This window comes from Hyperolius riggenbachi, chromosome 2 (genome assembly GCF_040937935.1).
Source record: "Hyperolius riggenbachi isolate aHypRig1 chromosome 2, aHypRig1.pri, whole genome shotgun sequence".
Lineage (NCBI taxonomy): Eukaryota > Metazoa > Chordata > Amphibia > Anura > Hyperoliidae > Hyperolius > Hyperolius riggenbachi.
In genome coordinates this window covers 340,519,987-340,543,563 of record NC_090647.1, presented here as the reverse complement: position 1 = coordinate 340,543,563, position 23,577 = coordinate 340,519,987, and the positions used below count along the sequence as shown (strand labels likewise).

The 23,577-nt window shown below is 42.3% G+C and overlaps 1 protein-coding gene across 2 annotated transcripts in view; it reads left to right on the top strand.

Annotated features, from left to right (window-relative positions):
- LAD1 (ladinin 1) overlaps positions 1-22,418 on the top strand; it is a 147,209-nt gene extending 124,791 nt beyond the window's left edge. For both annotated transcript variants that reach the window (XM_068269457.1, XM_068269456.1), the window contains exons 13-19: positions 103-174; positions 263-309; positions 1,467-1,539; positions 4,618-4,746; positions 7,572-7,658; positions 8,324-8,401; positions 22,206-22,418. In XM_068269457.1, the coding sequence (XP_068125558.1) occupies positions 103-174; positions 263-309; positions 1,467-1,539; positions 4,618-4,746; positions 7,572-7,658; positions 8,324-8,401; positions 22,206-22,211 (492 nt within the window). In that variant the 3' untranslated portion in view covers positions 22,212-22,418. The remainder of the gene's footprint in view (positions 1-102; positions 175-262; positions 310-1,466; positions 1,540-4,617; positions 4,747-7,571; positions 7,659-8,323; positions 8,402-22,205) is intronic.
- Positions 22,419-23,577: the final 1,159 nt, after the last annotated feature.

Sequence of the window (23,577 nt, the reverse complement as noted above, 5' to 3'; positions counted from 1 at the left end):
AGGTGTGGATCAGGTTCATTTTTTTACTAGACAATTTTTTTGTAACCCATTTTGGTGCAAATACAAAAATGTAATTGATATGTATCGTTTTTCCTTCTGAAGAACAACCACCCCAGTCCTCAACAAACAGCAACATCCTTTGTGCGGCTCGGTCCTCTTAGTAGCTCTGTCCGGGTAAGTGATATGGTTACATTTATTGAAAAGGTACAATTGATTTATTTGCTATAGTATTTTACATTTTTGGTCATCTGCTCTCTTCCAGACAAAATCTCAGAGCGTGGACGAGGAGGATGGGGGTTTCATTCGCAGGTTGGTGCATATCGCTAAGCTCTACTATAATAGGTGACAGTGCTCTGCTGTCTGTGTGATCTCTTTTGCTTGCGTCTGCTCCCTGTCTCCGCCAATCCACGGCCCCTCCGTGCTCATTAATTCAGCCCAGGGTAGCCGGCGCCATGCTTGAACGAGCAGGATGAAAGTTCTGAGCGCACAAGAGGAGAAACTGAGCATGCTCAGTGCTGGAGTCCTCTCGTGCACAGGTGCAGCAGTAAGTGAACATGCACTTTGCCCTGGAGGTAGTTATAGATCGCGGCCATCTTGACAGGAACACAGAAGGCCAGAAAAAATTACATGACTGTTTAAAGGGAGAAATGGTGAAGCCGGTGGTGTGTTTTTTATTGATATTTTGAACAATATTTCAGTTCTGCTTAGACCTCCCTGGCAGTATGATTATTTCTGGATTTTAGGGTCTGAAAGCAGTGAACATTTTGATCATGCTTTCAAACCCTAAAATCTGGACATAATCATACTGTACTGAGATCTGTGGCAGCCCAGCATTTACTCATCTTCTTGGAATCTAGCACTGCAATTTTCTCTACGTTCTTTGGGTGGTGCTGTAACTCTTTATTAAGATTGCCGTCTGTCGTCATGATGACAAAACGGCGATCTCACCAGAGGGATGCAGAGCATCTGAGGACAGGAAAGAGAATGGCTACCGATGTCTGGATCCCAGGGGAGGTGAGTTATAATGCCCACTGCGAGATAAACTCTGCATAGAGCTCCCAGCAGCAGAACGAGTCAGGCTCAGGGTTACCACTCTGAGTGGTGGTTTTCCGCCATAAGCCTGACTCGGGGATACCGCCAAGGAGGTTAAAGTGATCTGTCAGCTCTAAATATTGGGGGCTGAGTAAAAAGCAAACCTGAACTCAAAATAAACTGGTGAGATGTATGTGTAGAAGAAAGAGTAAATAGAACTTTCCTGCAGTCTCACATTCGTATTTTCAGTGTAAAGAGGAACTTTACTAAATATATATAAATGAATAAAATTGCTTATATTTTCAATATTAATCTATAAATTATTTAGTCGTGTTTGTATAGTTACGTGGCATTTTTGACAGCTGTAACTCAATATTCACTGTAAGGCAGTTTTATGCATTTTGTCTACAACCATCAATTTTCTTTCTGTATAGATCCAGTTTAAGGCTATCTTTGCGCAGTCGAAAACTAGAAGATCGAGTTGATAAATATGCTTCAGCAATACAGGTATATTTCATGCCACATTTCTTTAAACATGTATTTACATAGAATACCACCATCAACATATTTTGTTAATTGGAGTTTACATTATTGCACCCTTTACTAAATACAGGTAGTCCCATTTAATGAATGAGACAGGAACTATAGGTCTGTTCTTAAGTTTAAGTTTAATTTGTATATAAATCGAATACTGTGCCTCCAATAGAATACTGTGTCTCCAGTGTCTCCCTCTGTGCTCCTGTGTCCACAGTGTCCCTCTGCCCCCTGTGCAACCACTGTGCCCTTTACAATATAAATATGTAGCTGAAAAAGAAAGAAGAAGGATTTCGATTCATCAAGAGCACTGGTGCAACAGTGAAGCAACCAATCAGGTTTCAGCCTGATGTTAATAGACTGATGAAACACAGTAAATACTGTAGGAACATAAATGAAGGTGTATATAATATCTGATACATTTACAAGTGGGCACTTTCTTTAATATATGAAATACAGTAATCATGGTAAATGGAATACTGCCTTAACTATAAATATTGGATATCATATACTGTATTTTTTGGACTATAAAAAAGTGGAGGAAAAAGTCACTGCATCTTATAGTCAAAATGCAGGTCGTTCCTGACTTGTAAACGCCTGCCAATACGAATCTCCAAACCGCCACAATGTCGGGAACTCCCTGAACAGAGTTCACAGGGGGCCACAAAGGGGTAGAGATGGTGGACACAGGAGGACACAAGGGGGACAGAGGAGAACACAGGGTGACACAAGAGGTACAAGGGGGCATGAGGTACAAAGGGGACATAATCCACAAGATGCCCCTTCACCATGGATGCACCAGATTTAAAATATATATAAATTTTCCCCCTAGGTTTTGTCATCTAAACCTAAGTGCGTCTTATGGTCAGGAGCGCCTTACAGTTTGAAAAATACAGTATGTCCTTGCTGACATTGTCCTCAATTCCTAAAGCATTACCGCATTTGGAAATGCAAAAAAAAACCCACTGCTTTTACCAAACATTTAATTCTATAAACCTGTTGCCACATGAAAAAGTAAAATTACCAACCAGTGAGGCAAATTACCGACTTGCACGGCAACTACCTCAACACATGTCAGTAAATGTCAATTTGCAAAAATTAGAGCATTCAGTAAAACATGTAAGAATGGTCTGTTTTTAAGACCAGCTGTCAGTAGCTACACCTAAGACATGCAGTAAACTATAAGAGGCAAAGGAGCCAGCCAATAGGAGGGGCCATCCTGTCATGACTCTTCACCCCATTGGTGCTGATGCACTCCCTGGCAGAACATCTTTACATAAACAGAGTAGCGATGTTATTATGATCAGCTGGATGGCCTGTGGAAGGCAGTAGGGGGAGAGGGTTGCTATTTTCACCTCGCTGATCCTGGCTGATAAGGTTGCTGTGTGGGTCGAGGATCACTGCAGAGTAAAGGCTATGGCTGCTGGAAATAATCTGGGACATGTCATTAGCCTTCAGACTAGCAATGTGTCTGTTGCCCACAGGAATAAAGTCCCGATTCTCAAGGATAACTACCATCCTCATGTGTACAAGGCTTTACTGTCAGGGATCTGGAATGTTGGCACTGCCAGTCTTCTGGCAGAGGCAGTGATAACCCTTTAGTGTCTGCACCAGCTGTTATTTCTTCCTCAAAATCACCTTTCTGCATTGAAAAGGAGCAAGATAACAACCTTGATTAGATGGTAGATTCTGCAGCTCTGTTGGTGACCTGACAGTGTAACCTGGTAAAAATATGTAATCTGGCTACACATACCTTGGCAGAGATAGGATCAATTATACACAGATTTAGTTCAGGTTGCCTGGACAATAGAAAACACTCAGACGTGAATATAGAAATGCATCCTGTGACTTTCTAAAACAAAAACAAACCTGCAGGAAACAAGAAACAGGGTGAGGCAAGAGAAGAGAGAGAACTTATACTGTTATTTGTGTTTAAAAAATCCATATATAATGGTAAATAGTCATGGATGTCAGCATTGGTAAGTACTACTATCCTATTTCTGTGGCTGGAGAAGCTCTTCGAGGAACTCTGGTAAGCTCCAAAACTCCCAAAACTGAAAGGTTTTCTGTGGGAAATGAAAAAAGTCAGAATGTCTACCAGGCAAATTAGCCTTTTTTAATTCATACCTCATCCATATAGCATTTACTGACACAGAGATGATAAAAACAATATTGTATTCAATAAGGAACATAAAACTGGTGCTGAATGGTCAGGGGATACAAACAAACTCAACCAATAAAGGCATAAAGATTACTAACCTGGATAATATAAAATCTTAATAATAATAAAAAAAAACAATAAAGATCAATAGGCCAGATCGTAGGATCTGGTTTTATTAAGGTGTATGTAAACTGTAAAACAAAATAAGAAAAATAAGAGGCCCTGATCTTGCAAAACTTGATTGAAAATAGCCAACACTTCTAAAATACACTTACAAGAAACACCATAGCAAAAGCACATCAAATGGCCGACAACCAACCTGGGCCGACCGTGGCCAGTGGCACTCTCCCAAGGATGCTTAAGGATTGCCCCCCCCCCCCCCCGACCCCCCCAACCCCTCCCTCTGTATTGTTTTATTTCTTGTTTCAGACAAAGTGTTGAAACAGTCACATATGATCACTTCAGGCATCATACCATCTGCTTCCTCTAGTTGATTTCTTTTTTTGCACTACCATTAGAAACCATAGTAGAATGCATTTACACTACATATCTTTTAAATGAAGGGCCCATTTCCACTAGAGCGAATCTGCATGCATTTTCTGCTTGCAGATTCGCATAGCCAATAATAGTCAGTGGGCTTGTTTCCAAAATAGCATGCGTTTTCATTATGCAAATTTTCCATGTGAATTTGCGTTAAAATTTGCATACAAACACCTACGAAATCTCTTCATGCGTTTACACATATTCTGCAATGGAATCGCACCGCACTACTGGAAACGTAGCCTAAATCTCTACCCTAGTGGTCTAACATTTAATGTAAACTTATGACCTCTGAGCAGTTAGTTTAGCTTTTAGTTTGATTGGTCTTTCTGGTTGTAATCTGTTTTCAGAAATCTGCAAGTGTCAGAATACCATCTTCTCACAATCGGGTTTCGGTTGTTCCATCGGATGTTGCCAGTAAGAGAAGTGTCTTTGAAAAGGAAGAAGAAAATTCTACAAAATCCAGTGGTTCACGAAAGGTGAGATATCCCCAGGTTATTGGCAGGAGGTTCACAATAAATGGTACATATTTCCCTTTTCCCACTTCAAGCATAGTTCTGGTATAACTAAAAAAAACATAAGGCATGCTAAATCTGCTATGTTATACCTATCTGGCACCTTGTCTGTGTAGCAACCAGAGCCCTGTATAAGCTGGCTACTGGCATGTAGCTCTGCCCACTTGCACAGAAAGGTCTCTGTCTTTCTATATTTCACATAGAGAAAGGCCTATGTCATTTTATGTAAGAGGGCGGAGCTAAGTGCTGGAATCTGGCTGATACGGGGCTCCAGTGAAGATTCTTTACAAAGATGATGTGCCGGGTAGTTATAACTTAGCAGCATTAGCATACCTCTTGTTTTTTAAGTTGCACCAGATGTACACTTTAAATATCAGACCCTTAAAGAGACAGTGAAGCGGAAAAAAAAATTATGATATAATTAATGGGTTGTGTAGTACTGATAATTACTAGAACATTAGCAGCAAAGAGAATATACTCATAGTTTTATTTTAAGTCACATAGCTTTTTTATAACATTGCATCATTCTCTAATATTTACAGTTTACACACTACTCAGCATTCTAAATGATTTTACAGAGCAGGCCAGTGAACTTTTGAACTGTCATCTGCAGAGAAAAAGAAGTACAGTGACTGACAGTTGAGATAACAAGCTTCAGAAGACAGAGCTCTCTGCCACTTCGAAAGTTGTGGAGCTCAGTGCCTCTTTTGCATTGATAACAACTGGAGTTTCTTAACTCTTCCTGTACTGGAAACATATTAGACTCATGTCTCTGCTCCTAATGTTTAATTTCTTAGCTGTACTTCAAATACAAATCGTTATATCATAATTTTTTTTTTTTTTGCTTCAGTGTCTCTTTAAGTGTATATTACAACTCTATAAGCATCACACTGTGTGTGTTGCTTTGATAAATCTGCACCTCTTATTTGTGTGTGCTTCTGACCATATAAAAATAACTCCATGTAAAAAGGAATTCTTTTTTTTAATTTATGTATACTTTAACAGTACACTTTAACCGTCTGGTATAGACTTTTTTTAAAATAAACATGAGTTTATGTTTTTTTATTTTGTTTTACTTTGATAGCTTTGATGAGAAAGGTGACCATACTTTATAAAGATTCTGAGCAAAGTTGGCCATAGACATATAGATTTTCAACCAATGTTCCAAGATGTTCGATTCCTTTCTGAAAAGAATTGTTCAGAAGGAATCGATTCCTACCACACACTGCACATCCAGTAGGGAATCTATTGAAAATCAATGGAACTGCAGCATTGCACTGTTCAATGTAGTACAATGTTATAGGTCATCATTCTACAAATGTTCTCACCCCACCCCTGATCAACCTACGTTTTCCATCTTGTACGATCTATACTTTCTGGCATTTTGGGGAATCGATTCCAAGCAGGGGAATCGATTCCAAGCTGAGGAATCTGCAGAGAATCTAATCAGAAAATCGATGCGTGTATGATTAGACTGGAAAAGCATTTTAATTGAATGTTTTCTTATGGCAACATTTTTTTTACTAAAAATTAAAGCCACAAACTAAGCATTTATTAAGTCATATAAAACTTCCAAAACATCATGAATTATGATGTTTAGCAAATCCTAAATATAACTAGCAATATGTCCATCATATATAGATATAGCTGAACTCTACAGTTTATTGCCAGGATTTCAAAGGAATGTTAATATTCAGAAAGAGACTAAGGAGCTACTTTACTGAAAGATAGTAGTAGGGAAAAAATACATCAGGACATACCAAAGTGAGACGTTCAAAATTAGAAGATAGATCAAGAAAGGATTGATACTCGACATGTAATTCATTCATGTTGTTTGATCCTCTGTGAACCTGCAGGTCATCATCTTTAGTGCTGACAGGCATGAAAAAACCCAAAGAGCACAAATTGCCCTTATCTATAAACACGCCCACTAGCAATGTGATAGGCTAAAAGTTTTTATCTCTCATTATGCAACGAGGTTCACAGCCAGGAAACTGTCATAGCCTAGGCTAAAAAATAAATAAATCACAATTTGGGAGAGGTTTCATCACAATATTAGCCATACAGATGTTCCTGGTGAACTATTACAGAAAAGTAACGATTTCTCGTGGTAAATTGAGTATCAGCTACTAATTAGAATGAAGTTCAATACAGGGTTAAAGCTGGTCTTTAACTTTGAAATGATTTACTTTGAATTCACCAGTTCCCTCACCAAGTCCAGGACAGTGGGGTGTACATCATTCAGATAGAATACAATGTCATCTGCGCATGTATAAATGTTTGTATTGCCATCCCTTTGACATTGTAATATAGCCAGATGCTTGTTAAAAGGGGTCTTATTCTCAGTACAGCAGGGAGTGGGCTAGGGGCTTTCTGCAATTTGCTGAAGTAAGGCTATCTGGCACAACCCCAAACTCTAGCACTTTAGTAATTTCTTTGCAGAAGATTCTGTGATGCTAATATAGGTTTTTAGAACAAATATGTATTTTTATATCTTGTAATGTTTTACATGCTCAAAACCCATTACCCAAAACCCATGGAAAACAGTTTAACATGATCAAGCCATTCAGCAACAGTGATGAAGCGAAATATTTGTAGCAAGGATGGTACAGTTTATTGACTGAGTAGACTGAAAAGCAAGCTTTTAAAATGTTTTAGGTGTCTTCATAATCAAGGGGTTTGGAAAACTTGTGTTCTTAGTTTAGGTCAATAAATGGTATAATTTTTGCTCCAAAGCACATGATATCATTATAAAAAATTTTAAGGAACCCCTATTGTTTATTCTTCAGGATCTGACTCTTCCAGGATCTGTCACGTCACGTATCAGCCAATGGAGCAACAAACTGCTACCAAGCAGCTCTGCTTCTGGCCCAAAAGTAAGTGGCATATATTTTACTTTCCATAGTTGTTTGGAAAAATATAAATGGTTGTCGCGAACCTCCGATTTTCGGTTCGCGAACCCTGTTTGCGAACCTCCGCGAAAGGTTCGGTTCGCGAAAAAGTTCGTGAACCGCAATAGACTTCAATGGGGAGGCGAACTTTGAAAATTTGAAAAAATTCTATTGGCGGGAAAAATGATAGAAAACATGTTTCAAGGGCTCTAATACCTGGAGGCCCACCCTCCTCCCTCCACCCTCCACCCTTCTACCCTTCTACCTATTCCCTCCTCCCTCCTACCGGAGGGAGGAGGGTCTCATCTGCCAGGGAATTATACTATTTCAAAAAACAGTTTACATACCATAGCTGGGAATCGAACCCAGGTCTAACTGTGTGGTGGGCCTCCAGCAGTGAGAGCAGTGTGTTTGGCAATAATGTGACTGCTGACTGTGATGTAGAGGGTCAAAGTTTTGCTCAATAGAGCATTATGGGGCGAATCGAACTTCCGCAAAAGTTCGCCTGGTGCAGGCGAACGCGAACCCCCAAAGTTCGCCTGGAACCGTTCGCCGGCGAACAGTTCACTACATCTCTAGTTATTATCACAAGTTGCCCAAAAATACTCAATGGGAATATAAATACAATATTATGTAATATGTGCTTATAGGAAATCAAGACAGGCGATGTGGCCACAAAAAGAATGTTATGGCAGCAGCGATCCCAGTCATCATCAAGTGACACAAAGGTAAGAAAATAATTATTTTTGCATAATATATCTTTAGCTAAAATATTTCTTTATCAAATAATATTAGAAAAAGGAAAAGTCGTTCAACTGGCCATCCATACTGCATACACACACATCCAGGTGTCCTATGAGTAAGCACTGAAGAGTGGAAATGCATTAGGGATTTTGCTCTTATCTGTAAAGCACTGATACTACAATAGATCTCCTAGTCAGCATTTCCAGTATGCAGATCGATTTCTTCTGTCTGCACATTACAGTATATTTAGAAGCAACTTTATAAAAAGAAAAAAAATGTCATAGATGTGTAACTTTTTTTACATCTGTCAGTAAAATGATTAAAGCAAACTTGAAGCAAAAAAAACCCTTATGATATACTGAATTGTATGTGTAGTACAGATAATGAATAGAAAATTGGTAGCAATGTAAAGTCTCATATTTTTATTTTCAGTTATATAGCTGTTTTTTTTTATAACACCGCATCATTCTGTCATATTTTCAGTTTACAAACCACACTCTATATTTTTAACTATAAAACAGGGCAGAGCTAATGACCTTTTGAACTTTCCTGCAGTTAAACCTTTTGTTAAGCGATCTCTCACTGTTTCTTGGTTGTTTAAGTGCTTAAGAAAACAGGACTGTCTTCAACCCAAGTTGGGTCAAAGAGTTCAGAGAAGAGCTCTTTTGCATAGATAGCAACTGAAGTTTCTTAACTCTAACTGTACTGGAAAACATATGACACTCTTTTCTTTGCTCTTCACGGAATGTACGGTTAAGGTAAAGTGAGCCTGAAGCCAATTTAAAATAAAAAAAACAGATCTTACTTTAAGAGAAGACTCTGTGTCCTATAAAGCCTTTCCGTTCCTCTCCTGGATCCCAGTTCCAGCCAGGGCCGGATTACCAACCAGGCAACAGAAGCAGTCGCTTGTGGGCCCCCCATTCAGAGTCAAAGGGACCCCATCAGCACATAATCCAGCCCTTGCAATCCTGTCAAAAGACACTGCCCGCTGATGATTATCTTCAGAGCCGGGCTCTCCTCCTGGGTCCTCCTCCTGCTACTGTGCGCTCTGCCACTGCCCGCTCCTCCCTCCTTTCCCACAGAGAACCCCAGCTGCAGCGGGCAAGAATGATAGCAGCAGATGATAAAATGCCCACTCCCATACAGTATCCGTGATCCAAGCAATAGAGGTCCCGGCATCCAAAACCCATCTGTCTCCTCTACAGGGCCGCCGCTAGCACTGAACTTCCTGATTCTCAGATCAGACAGGAAGTAGGAAGTAGTAATAGTAGTAGTAACAGAATGGCAGCACTCTAGAGGAGACAGATGGGCTCCAAGTTGCCACAGCTATTCCGTGCATTGTGCACCCGCAGAGGAAAGTGGGCTGTTGTCCAAAGCAACCAGTAGCGCGGCTGCCCTGGTGTGTGCGGCATGTTGCTGTGCATACAGCAGCTGCACCTTTTCATTCTATTAAGACATGATGGGGGGGGGGGGGCAGATCAGTTACTTTGCTTAGGGCCCCATTTAGCCTTAATCCGGCTCTGGTTCCAGCGCTGTCTCCCCCGTTAGCAGTCTCTGATCGATTGGTTGGAGACTGCTCTCCTCCGCCACAGGAGTCTTCCCCGAAGACAGGCAGCTCCGTAGTGCACACTTACCTCATGCTAGATACATGTGCTTGCCGATTGCTTGAGCAACCGGAGCAGAAAAAAATGGCGCACACCGCAACGGAAACTTTCTGGCACACCATTAAAAAGCACGGTAAATATAATTTAGTGCAACATTGTGGCGCACAGCTGCTATTTAAGTGCAGGGGGGGGGGGGGGATGGCGCACACCGCAACGGAAACTTTCTGGCACACCATTAAAAAGCACGGTAAATATAATTTAGTGCAACATTGTGGCGCACAGCTGCTATTTAAGTGCAGGGGGGGGGGGGGAATTATGGCGCAGGGCACTTCAAAACGGTACATTACGTTTACCGTGCTTTTCAATGGCACACCAGAAAGTTTCTATTTGTCCTACTCTGGGCACTGTGGGCATGGACTGTGCTTCAACCTGCAGACTGCCTCCTCCACAGCGCTGTGTGCGGCGCTTATAGCCCCGCTGGATGCTTCTCTGATCTGGGTGGCAGCAGGCGCTGGGAGCGTGTTCTCATCTGGAGCCCAGTGTACTGGACCTCCGGCGTGCTACTAATCCTCATCTGTGCAGTTCTGCTGCACCTCTCCAGGCACAGCTTCCCCAGTGCTCTGTGCAGTATTGAACCTGCGCTGCGCTCCTCTCCTGTGTGCCCGGCTTCCAGTGCTTGTCCCATTCTCAACCCCCACCAATGCGGGTCAACTCAGTTCGGTCCTGGACTGGTGCTGGTCTCTCCTCCAGGCAGCCTATGATCTTAGAGCCGCAGTACTGTAACATAAAGGGCCGCCATTCTTGGAAGTTCAGCCATGGGCTAGACCTCCGTTTCAACTCTGACTGGCCAGGCGAGCAGCGGTGAGTACAAGTGATGGGACAATGTGTGCTGTGGGAATGCTGCCTGGCCGCCCTGTCTGGGCTCATCTACCACCATGTCCCATCACCATCAGACTCTCCCAGCAGCTAGACTGTGTCCACTGTCCCAGCGGTTAAATAAAATTTGAAATGATTAAAACAATATTTATCGTTTTGATGTATTCCACATCAAACGATAAATAGCGTTTTTAATGATCTATCGGCAGCTCTGTGCGCCATTTTTTCTCCGCGGCATTTTTCCCTGTACTCTGAGCAACAACCTCCCACCCCATGCAGCATAAAATACTTATTGAGCAGGCATCTTCTAACCATCCTGTAGCTCCTAGCGGCTTTCCATCATCCTCTGTGTATTACCCAGAGGCTTGGTAAGTATTTAATGCCCTAAAAACTCCCCAAAGCACAATCCCAGTTATCCCCTCAGCAGGGGCATAACTAGACTTAATAGGGCCCCCCTGCAAAAATGATAGCATGGGGCCTCCTTAGTGCCTGAACCCCATGTGATCCAGAGAATGGCAGCAGAGAGTGTTCCCACATGTTCCTTCTTGTGAGTGAATAGGGAGATTTATTTGCTAATTGGCTGCACCTGCGGTTGGGGAGAGGGATGAGGAGGGCCCCCAAAGCCTCTGGGCCCCCCTGTGATGTCAGGGGTGATTGCTATGCCTATGGCCCTCAGGCATGCCAGTTAGTTGAGACTTCCGATTGCCTGAGTTCTGGATAACAGGGACTTATCTGTATCTTACCTAGGGCCTCATTTCATCTTAATCCTTTTCCGCATATAATGGGTCTAAGCCACTGCAAATGTACACTGGCATATACTGTATGTCTGTAGATTTTCTAGATATAGCTAATGGCACTGCAACCAGGCAGATTAAATACAGTGGGATTTCTAATAGCAATGCGAATAAGTGCAAAGTCGTGATATAGCACCAGCAGCTAAGCCTTTACTTATTCTTGGGTGTGCTCTTTGTAATACTAAGCATTTAATGTGAAGCTCTGTCCATCCTCACTTAAACTACACTATACATAATACAATTTATAGATTTTAACTTCACCAGATGTTAGATTAAATAGAAAAATAAAGTCTTTCAAACAATCTATTTTAAAAGAGGGCCCTATACAGGGCAGTAGGGCACACACTGATCAGGGAATGCCTTTCTATGGGAGATTTGATTGCAGGGCAGAGTTTCTCACAGGACCTCTTTATCAAGGAAAAGCATCTGCTGCTAAAATTGTCCTTGTTAAAGAAGCGCATGCATGGTCTAGAAACAGTGGCTTGGAACATAAAGCTTTAACGTGAAGCTATAAAAAGATGGACTTAGTTATGTAGGAGTGTAGATCTTTCACTAACTATTTTAGTATGCTAAGAAAAAAAATATAGGCTTGGCTCAATGCAAAGAAATTGTCTTATACAAAAGAAATAGCTACAGTACTTAAAATAATTAGAGATGGGCCGAACGGTTCGCCGGCGAACGGTTCCAGGCGAACTTCGGTGGTTCGCGAACTTTTGTGGAAGTTCGATTCGCCCCATAATGCACTATGAGGGTCAACTTTCACCCTCTGCATCACAGTCAGCAGGCACATTGTAGCCATTCAGGCTACACTAAGCCCTGGAGCCCCCCCCCCCCTTATATAAGGCAGGCTCGCAGGCCATGACACTCACTCGTGTGCCTGCTGCAAATAGACAGACTAGGGAGAGCTGCTGCACATTTTTTCTCCTAGGGAAAGATTAGTTAGGCTCTTGGCTTGCTCCTGGCTGATTGTTATTGCTTTTATAGCACCCCTCAACAGCTCTTTTGAGAGCTAATGTTCTCCTGATGTTTTTTTTTGTGTGTGTTGCTCACTGACATTATACAGCCCTATCTGTTGCAGCTGGACCTTGGTAATTGTTATTACTGTGCCAGCCAGGCCCTGCCTGACTATCTATACTGGGACACCTACCTATGCCTACCTAACTACTGGGGCACCTACTTACCTATACGGGGACACCTACCTACCTACCTATACTAGGGGACCTACCTATGCCTACCTACCTATACTGGGACTTCTACCTATGCCTACCTACCTATACTGGGTCTCCTACCTATGCCTAGCTAACTACTGAGGCGCCTACCCATGCCTACCTACCTCTACTGGGTCTCCTACCAATGCCTAGCTAACTACTGAGGCGCCTACCTACCTATACTGGGACTCCTACCTATGCCTACCTACCTATACTGGGACTCCTACCTATGCCTACCTAACTACTGGGGCACCTACTTACCTATACGGGGGCACCTACCTACCTACCTATACTAGGGGACCTACCTATGCCCACCTACCTATACTGGGACTCCTACCTATGCCTACCTACCTATACTGGGACTCCTACCTATGCCTATCTACATACAAGAAGATAATAAGGTCGTTGCTTCATTGTGGTCAGACCAAATTTGATCAGCTGGACAGTCACTGTTGTTCTATCATTGAGCTACCACAGCCCGGCGACCATATGGGCTTGAAAACCGCCACGGCCTACACTCTTCCCAAGGTGCGCACCAGTCCAGCACGGCCGTCACTACGCAAACAGCTGTTTGCAGTGCGGTACACAGTGAGTTTGGTGTGTCAGGGTGAAGCAGAACTCTAATTACACTCCCTGATTGATGTATACACATGCAAGCTGTTTGAAAGCACTTTAGGCCTGCAATTTAGCATTCAATGTGATTTCTGCCCTTAAAACGCTGCTTTGGGTCACATCCAGATTTTTCCCCGGGACTTTGGGCATGTATCCCACTCCGCCATGCCCTTCTCCAGGTGTTAGACCCCTTGAAACATCTTTTCCATCACTTTTGTGGCCAGCATAATTTTTTCTATTTTTCAAAGGTCGCATCCCCATTGAAGTCTATTGCGGTTCGCGAACTTTTCCGCGAACCGAACCTTCCGCGAAGGTTCGTGAACATGGTTCGCGAACCGAAAATCGGAGGTTCGGCCCATCTCTAAAAATAATAAACACAAATAGTAGTAAGTGCATGAGCTAGTATAGCACTATAAATAAGGCATTGCTAGAATAGGCGCAACAGAACCTGATTTACAATATTAGCAACAAGATTCCTCTCTATTCTGAATCTAAAACTTAACTTTTAATATCAAAGTCTAAAAACTCGAACAATTTTACTGACTGACATACAAATATCACACTTGCAAGTATTTGCTAGGCCAGCACCGTCGGCATATAATTGGACAACCTAGATTATCCAAGGCTCATAGCAATACTGATGAATATAAAATCACACAACCCCCACCATACAACCCGACATGTTTCACTTCTAACTGAAGCTTTTTCAAGGGACAAGTGCTAAAAACGTGCAAATAGTGATAAGGTGCAATAGTACATTATAGAACAAGTATAGGTATTTAGCCTATAGGCCTAAGTCATAATGACAGTCAAACGAGTATGATGGCTGACACAGGCTTATATACCCTACCAGGGGTTGTCCTTCCCCTAACACTCCCCCTGGTCACTCCCTCCGTTCAGGGCCAGCTCTCCATTGGTTTACAGTGGTGTCACTCATGGAGTCCACCAATGGAGACCCAGCAGATATAGTACCATGTAATATAAAATGACCCTTTATAGTATAATAGCATTCCCCAAAATAAATATAAATGTACCTCTCCCCTCGAACCAGAAGAGAAATGCATCATAAGGGTGCTTCTGGCAAAGCCGCGTCCCAGCGCAGCATAAAACGCCAGGTCTCGACAAACGGGCCACCTGATTGGTTGCCCAGGTCTCCTATGCGTCATTCTGGTCTAACCAATCCAATGTATTGACAGCGGCAGGAGACATCACCAGGGCACTTCCGCATAATGCGGCGTGGAGCGCAAACGTCACACTCCTACGCCCATTGGTTAACTACAGTTTATGCGGACATACGTAGGCCAAACAGACGTTGTCATAGCAACCCTACAAAACACAGCCCCACCAGGAGAGTATGTATACAGCTTACACCCCACTAAGGCGCCACCATGTCAGTTTTAATAGCGCTCCGTGGGGAATGTAATCATAGTTGCAAACTATATAAACATCACCATATGATCTACACGTATGTAATAATGCATGCGAGGGGGGTGATTTTATTAAGAAAAATACAACAAAAAATAAATAAATCATAAAGATTTCTTCACTTATTAAAGGAAACCAAGTCAAATGTTAATCTGATGGAAGGTAAGTATTGCGGGTCATAGACGTATATTACATAGGTGGCAGGGTCTCATCTCTTAGGCCCACGGGGAGAAATACAGAGGTGGAGGGTATAGGGCGTAGAAGGAGCAGGAATTAATATGTGGAGTAACTAACCAACCAGAAACCTACTTAGAGGTAAACATAGCAATTGCATGGGAAACCAGGGGTTACCATTTATACATAACTCATAGAAAGGGTGAGAAGGTAAAGCCCTCATTAAGACCATCCGGGCTAAGGGTGCCCAGTCTATATATCCATCTGGATTCAAGTTGTCTAAGCTTTTGATCAAGGTTACCCCCACGGGGGCCCAGATGCCACTGCTGGATCACCCAGTATCTGAATGCATCTATATCACCCCCATGCATTTCATTAAAATGGCGCGCCACAGAGGTATTCCTCTTGTGCTTTATGTCCCCCAGATGTTCAAGGATCCTTGTCTTTACTGCCCTCGTAGTTTCTCCGATGTACATTAGGGGGCATGAGCATTGGATAGCATAGATCATCCCCTCCGAATCACAGTTATAGAAGTCAAATAGAGCAAATTTCCGACCATTCTTAGGTGCACTAAAATCGCTACATTTCAGAACTTGAGGGCAGGTTTTACACTTCCCACATCTATGCATCCCATTAAGTCTATGGTCTAACCAAGTCTTTTTCTTAAAGTTCACTGCTTGATTTACAGATTTTGCCGGTAGGAACGAATGCACTAGAGTGTCACCCAGATTTTTCCCCCTCCTATACGTGATCTGTGGTCTAGGGGGGATATATTTTCTCAGATCTCTGTCCAGTTGAAGTATGGGCCAGTGGACCCCCCTCGCATGCATTATTACATACGTGTACATCATATGGTGATGTTTATATAGTTTGCAACTATGATTACATTCCCCACGGAGCGCTATTAAAACTGACATGGTGGCGCCTTAGTGGGGTGTAAGCTGTATACATACTCTCCTGGTGGGGCTGTGTTTTGTAGGGTTGCTATGACAACGTCTGTTTGGCCTACGTATGTCCGCATAAACTGTAGTTAACCAATGGGCGTAGGAGTGTGACGTTTGCACTCCACGCCGCATTATGCGGAAGTGCCCTGGTGATGTCTCCTGCCGCTGTCAATACATTGGATTGGTTAGACCAGAATGACGCATAGGAGACCTGGGCAACCAATCAGGTGGCCCGTTTGTCGAGACCTGGCGTTTTATGCTGCGCTGGGACACGGCTTTGCCAGAAGCACCCTTATGATGCATTTCTCTTCTGGTTCGAGGGGAGAGGTACATTTATATTTATTTTGGGGAATGCTATTATACTATAAAGGGTCATTTTATACTACATGGTACTATATCTGCTGGGTATCCATTGGTGGACTCCATGAGTGACACCACTGTAAACCAATGGAGAGCTGGCCCTGAACGGAGGGAGTGACCAGGGGGAGTGTTAGGGGAAGGACAACCCCTGGTAGGGTATATAAGCCTGTGTCAGCCATCATACTCGTTTGTCATTATGACTTAGGCCTATAGGCTAAATACCTATACTTGTTCTATAATGTACTATTGCACCTTATCACTATTTGCACGTTTTTAGCACTTGTCCCTTGAAAAAGCTTCAGTTAGAAGTGAAACATGTCGGGTTGTATGGTGGGGGTTGTGTGATTTTATATTCATCAGTATTGCTATGAGCCTTGGATAATCTAGGTTGTCCAATTATATGCCGACGGTGCTGGCCTAGCAAATACTTGCAAGTGTAATATTTGTATGTCAGTCAGTAAAATTGTTCGAGTTTTTAGACTTTGATATTAAAAGTTAAGTTTTAGATTCAGAATAGAGAGGAATCTTGTTGCTAATTGCTAGAATAGGACAAGGTTTATTAAGTCATATGCTGCTTCCTAGTGGAGGAAAAGCGGAGGTACAATGTAAGCAATGTTTAAAGCAAACCTGAACTGAAAATTAGCCTATGAGATAATTATATACTGTTTATAGAACTTATACTAAATAAAACTTTGTTGGAGTCCCTTTCTATGAGTTTTTCTCTAAACACTGTGTATATTCACTTTTCATCCTCATTTTATTAGAGTTTGACATAATCCAATTTTGGTTTAAAATGGGACATTTTGTAAAAAAAAAAACACATTTCATTTGCCCCAAATTTTTATTTTACTACTCAAAATCTAAAGTTAAAATAAATCTCTATTGAATCTATTGCAAGTCTGTGATCACATTTGCATGCTCATTACAGGAATTTACTTGGCCTCTTGTGAAAGCATAGGCTAGTGTTTTGGTGATTAGAGTTGTCCCGAACGGTTCGGCCACAAACTTATTCGCGCAAACATCGGTGGTTCGCTGCACTCCCTCCTGAAGCCCCCCCTCCTTATATAAGGCAGCTGCGTCGGCCATTATCTCACTCGGTGTTGCTGCAAAAGTGAGAGAAGGGAGAGGAACCTGCTGCAGAGATAGGGAAAGCTTAGTTAGGCTCTTGTAGCTTGCTCCTAGCTGATATTTGTTGTTGAAAAGCACCACAAAAAGAGCTCTTTTCAAAGCTAATGTTCTTGTGAAGTCTTTTTTTTTGTGTGTGTGTGCTACTGACACTGCATTATACAGCCCTGTGTGTCTCAGCTGGCCCTTGCTAATTGCTATACTGTGCAAGGCCCAGCACATTCAGTGCCTACCTTTTCACTGCACCTGTGTGTGACAGCTGCACATTAGTAATACCAGTCCGACTGTGCATACCTGTTCATGTTCACTGCACCTGCGTGACAGCACACAATGTTATATACCAGCAGTCACTGCATAACTGTTCACTGCACCTGTGTGTGTGACAGCTGCACATTTGTAATACCTGTCCGACCGTGCATACCTGTTCATGTTCACTGCACCTGCGTGACAGCACGCAGTGTTATATACCAGTCACTGCATAACTGTTCACTGCACCTGTGTGTGTGACAGCTGCACATTGTATTGATACCAGTCACTGCATACCTGTTCACTGCACCAGCGTGACAGCATGCATGTGTTATATACCAGTCACTGCATACCTGTTCACTGTACCTGTGTGTGTGACAGCTGCACATTGTATTGATACCCGTCACTTCATACCTGTTCACTGCACCTGCATGACAGCACGCATGTGTTATATACCAGTCACTGCATACCTGTTCACTGTACCTGTGTGTGTGACAGCTGCACATTTGTAATACCAGTTCGTGCATACCTTTCACTGCACCTGTGTAACAGCACACAGTTTTATATACCAGTCACTGCATACCTGTTCACTGCACCTGTGTAACCACACATTGTTGTACCAGCAGTCACTGCAACCTTTTCACTGCACCTGTGTAACCGCACATTGTTGTACCAGCAGTCAGTGCAACCTTTTCACTGCACCTGTGTAACCACACATTGTTGTACCAGCAGTCACCTTTTCACTGCACCTGTGTAACTGCACATTGTTGTACCAGCAGTCACTGCAACCTTTTCACTGCACCTGTGTAACCGCACATTGTTGTACCAGCAGTCACTGCAACCTTTTCACTGCACCTGTTTAACCACACATTGTTGTACCAGCAGTCACCTTTTCACTGCACCTGTGTAACCGCACTGTCCGTACATTGTTGTACCAGCAGTCACTGCAACCTTTTCACTGCACCTGTGTAACCGCACATTGTTGTACCAGCAGTCACTGCAACCTTTTCACTGCACCTGTGTATCCGCACATTGTTGTACCAGCAGTCACTGCAACCTTTTCACTGCACCTGTGTAACCGCTCATTGTTGTACCAGCAGTCACCTTTTCATTGCACCTGTGTAACTGCACATTGTATTAGTCAAGTCAGTGTATTCACTTCATCCCCCCCAATATGGACAAAACAACAAGCAGGCCACCCGGCAGGTTTGTTCTAGGTCGAGGTGTCATGATTTTGTGCGACCCTGGACCAAAGTACAGTGTTCAGAAGGCACGTGCCATTAACTCCCAAGATTGCCAGGATGTAGTTGACTATTTAACACAGAACACCTCATGTTCCTCACCTTCCGCACGGAACTGTGACATATCTTCCTCCGCAGCCACCACTGCTACTACTTGCACCACATCTGCCCCATTTGACACTTCGCAGGAGTTATTTGGTGGAGAATTAACTGATTCACAGTCATTCTTGTTACAAGATGATGGCGCTAAGCATGTTGCACCAACACCTCATATGTCTGAGTTAGGCACCAGTATGGACCTAAGGTGTGAGGATGATAAAGTACCTGTTGTTGGTGCAGTTTTGGAGGTGTCTGATACAAGCGAAGTTGTGGAGGATAATGATGATGATGATAATGATGATGATACTGCCATGGATGTCACGTGGGATCCTAATAGACAAGATGAACATGGGGACAGTTCAGAGGGGGAGTCAGAGAGGAATAGGAGGAGATGAGTTGCTGAAAGAAGCAGGGGGAGTTTATCATCATCAGAAACAGCTGGTGGCAGTGTCCGGCGGCATGTATCGCCACCTATGGACAGCGAGGCAACATGCTCTTCAAGGTCAGCTGCTGACGCCACCACCAAGGTGCCATCATTCCAGGGCTCAGCAGTGTGGAGTTTTTTTGTGTGTCTGCCTCAGATGAGAACAATGCCTTCTGTACTATCTGTGATCAAAGATTAAGTCGTTGAAAGACAAAGACCCGCGTAGGGACAACTGCCTTACGAAGGCACATGGTGAAAAAGCACAAACGGCAATGGGAAGACCACCTGAGGAAAAGTATCAAACAAAGGCAAAGCCACCCTCTGCCTCTTCTTCCTCCTTCAGGTGCAGCATCTTCTTCCGCCGCTTTATAGCTTGCACCTTCACAGTCACCCTCCTCCACTCCGCCTCTCACCTTGAGTGCTTTCTGCTCCTCTGCCCACAACAGCAGCCAGGTGTCCGTGAAGGAAATCTTTGAGCGGGCTGTGATTTCTATGTGCGCAGCGGTAAACCCGTGCTTAGGTTGGGCTGTCAAAAATCTGCGTCCTGCTTTGTTGAACTGGGCCGATCAGCGCTGCCAGCGGGACCTAAGCTTCTCCGCCTAACCTTTTGGTAGACTTTTTCGGCCGCCAGGATCCCCAAGTCCCCTCTATTCTTCCGGGGACCCGGTGGCCAATCAGTGCGCGGCGTTGTGACGTCATGCGATGGGGGCGGGGCTAATTTTTAAAGTGGACCTAAAGATGTTTAGGTCCAAAACTAGTGTAGAAGAAAAGAGTGAAATTGCGCTGTGTGTCTGTATATATATATATATATATATATATATATATATATATATATATATTTATTTACATGTATATGCATGCATGTTCCTAAATGTGTCTATCTATCTATCTATCTATCTATCTATCTATCTATCTATATATATATATATACACATGTAGGTACATGTATGTATATGCTTGGACATGCATGCATGTACATGCAAGTACATACCTACATGTACATACATACATGTACAGTACATACACACATGTACATACATGCTTGTACATACATGCATGTGCATACATGCACGTAAATACATGTGCGCACATGCATGTACGTACATGTATGTATGTATGTATGTACATGTTTGTATGTATGTACGTGTATGTATGTATGTACATGTATGTATGTATGTAAATAAATAAATAAATAAAAATAAATCAATCCCCCATTAATTAACCCTTTACATCCTCAAATTCCCATAGTTTAAAAAAAAAAAACATAGTTACTCCCCCCCCCCCCCCCCCCAGAAAAGTGACATTTAAAAAAATACATATAGCACATTGCACTAGGGACATATTTTAAATGTTGTAATACCTGGGACAAATGGGCAAATAAAATGTGTGGGTTTTATCCACAGTAGTACGTTTTATTTTAAAACTATAATGACTGAAAACTGAGAAATAATGATTTTTTTCCATTTTTTCTTATTATTTCCACTATAAAAGCATTTAGAATACAACAATTCTAAGCAAAAAGTGCTACCCAAAGAAAGCCTAATTAGTGGCAAACCCCCCCCCCCCCCCCCCAAGATTTAGATCATTTTGGTGTGGTAAGTAGTGATAACGTTTTTGCCAAATGAATGGGATGAGCGGTGAAAGTTAAAATTGCTCTGGTCCATAAAGGGAACACAACCTGCAGTGGTCAAGTATTTAAAAAATGCTAGTTCCCCGATTGCTATTCAGAACTCAGAAAATACACCTTCCATATTAACCTCACCTCCAGGCACAAATGGCTTCCTAGTCTTATGCAGGCATTCAGTGACAAGACATAACACACCTTTAAAGAGGAACTAATGTGAAAATAATGTAACAAATATAATTGTTTGTTTGTATTTTGCAATATTCATTTTTAAATAATTTAGTCAGTGTTTGCCCTGCCCATTGTAGAAGCCAGTAGGAAATATACTTGGTCTCCCAGAATGCTCTGGGAGTTAGAATTCCACATTCCTAATCAGACTAGGCTAAGCATGACTTGGAGGGCAGGGTTACATACAATATACAGCAATATATAGGTAAAGGAAGTGTTTCTGAAATGATTGTAAAAGTAGGTATCCTGAATAACTTTACTGCATTTCATTATATGTCACTACAGTGCATCATTAAACTACCTGGTCAGGAATCGGATTCAGGAGCCTTTCACCAGCCATTTACTGCAGCACTTCCATAGACATATGGTGCAATATTCTCAAACAGCTCTGCCTGTGTCTTACTCCCTTGCAGCCTAATATGTATAATGCAGAGACAATCATCAGTCCCACCTGCAGAACCTCAGATTAACCAATCCAGCTGTATTACTTCAGATTAAAAGACACTTTTTCAGACTCAGTTGTTTAGTTGCAGAATGCGCCTTCAACAAAAAAGGTACGAGCGCTCTGCTTACTCATCTATCAGATGATATATTTCGATCTATGCCTGGAAATGTGCTCCAAGGCTAGACGTTTGCACTTAACTATTAAAAATTCATGTCTCCTGTCATTGCACCATTTTCAATAACTATGCCACTGCCCCATATGTGTTACATCCATAATGTATCGTACAAATGCAGCATTGGGAAGCTGATAAAATGATGTTTATGAGTTTCTGACTAACTGTATTTTACTTGTTTTTACAGCTCTGAAATTTGCCAAAACTCTAAAATACCTAAGGAATTATGCCAACGTGATCAAATATTATCGAAGAAGAAGATACTGCTCTCAGAAGACACGCTTACCGTTTTACTTTGTTGTCAAATTACCTCAATTTTGTTTTGTCTCCAAAGCATCATTCAACCTGTGCTGTACATCTGATTTCTTTCTTATATACTGGAATAAAATACTAAATTTAAGTTGTGATTTGGGATCTTTATGAAAGACACGACAGGATTTAAGTGTTGCTCTCTGGTAATTTCCTGGCTTTCCATCCACTGCTGCTAAATTGGTGTAAACACATGCATAGAAACACAGGAGCTGTATAAAAAGCATAATAAACAGTACCTGCAAGCTCAGAGAGAGAATCTGATCAATCTGTAGAAACTACCCAAAGCTGACTATAGACAACTAAGCATAACTAAATCAAAATTAATGCTCAAACACACAGATGACCATTACCTTGCTAAAGAAACTGAGGGTGAACGTGTAGGACTGGCCAAGCATGTCTCCAGACCCAAACCCTACTATTGAGCATCTGTGGGACATCCTCAAACAGAAGGTGGAGGAGCGCAAGGTCTCTATCATCCAACAGCTTTGTGATGTTGTCATGGAGGAGTGGAAGAGGATTCCAGTGGTAACCTGATAAGCTCTAGCGAACTCGATACCTGGGAGAGTTGAGGCAGTGCTGGAAAATAATTGTGGGCAAACAAAATATTGACACATTGGGCACAACTTTGTCATTCTTCACTTAGGGGTATACTCACTTTTGTTGGTTTACACATTTATGGCTGTCTGTTGAGTTATTTTGACGGGACAGCAAATTTGCACTGTTATGCAAGCTGTTTACTGACCAGTTACCTAGTATCAAAGTGTCAAATCTTCATTGTTGTTCCATGAAAATATTTAATAACATGTTTACAAAAATGAGAGAGGTGAAGTCACTTTTGGTAGATACTGTATACAGTATAACACATCTTTTCTAGCATTTTATCTTTCTTGACCAGCAATGAAAATTGTTTTCCCAGCTGTGGAGTAACCTTCATGATCAAATAATGCTGTAGCTCAATGTAACGATAGGTGTCAGCAACCAGAGAGAATCTGATTCTTGGTGATCTGCAGTATCCCCAAGAATACAGATATACCTGATTATTGAGGATCTGCAGAATTGCCAATACTCCAAGTATAACTAACCTCTAGACACCTGAGCGTGTAAGTGTTTGGTGTAACAGTAGGAATTTTACCACCGGGTAGCAGGTGGTCCAATAAGTAGAGAAAGACTCTACTGCAGTCAAAGGCTCCAGGAGGGGGAGTCCCTGACTGGTTTTGCAGCAAGGCCCCCTCTGAGGAGCAGGGGAC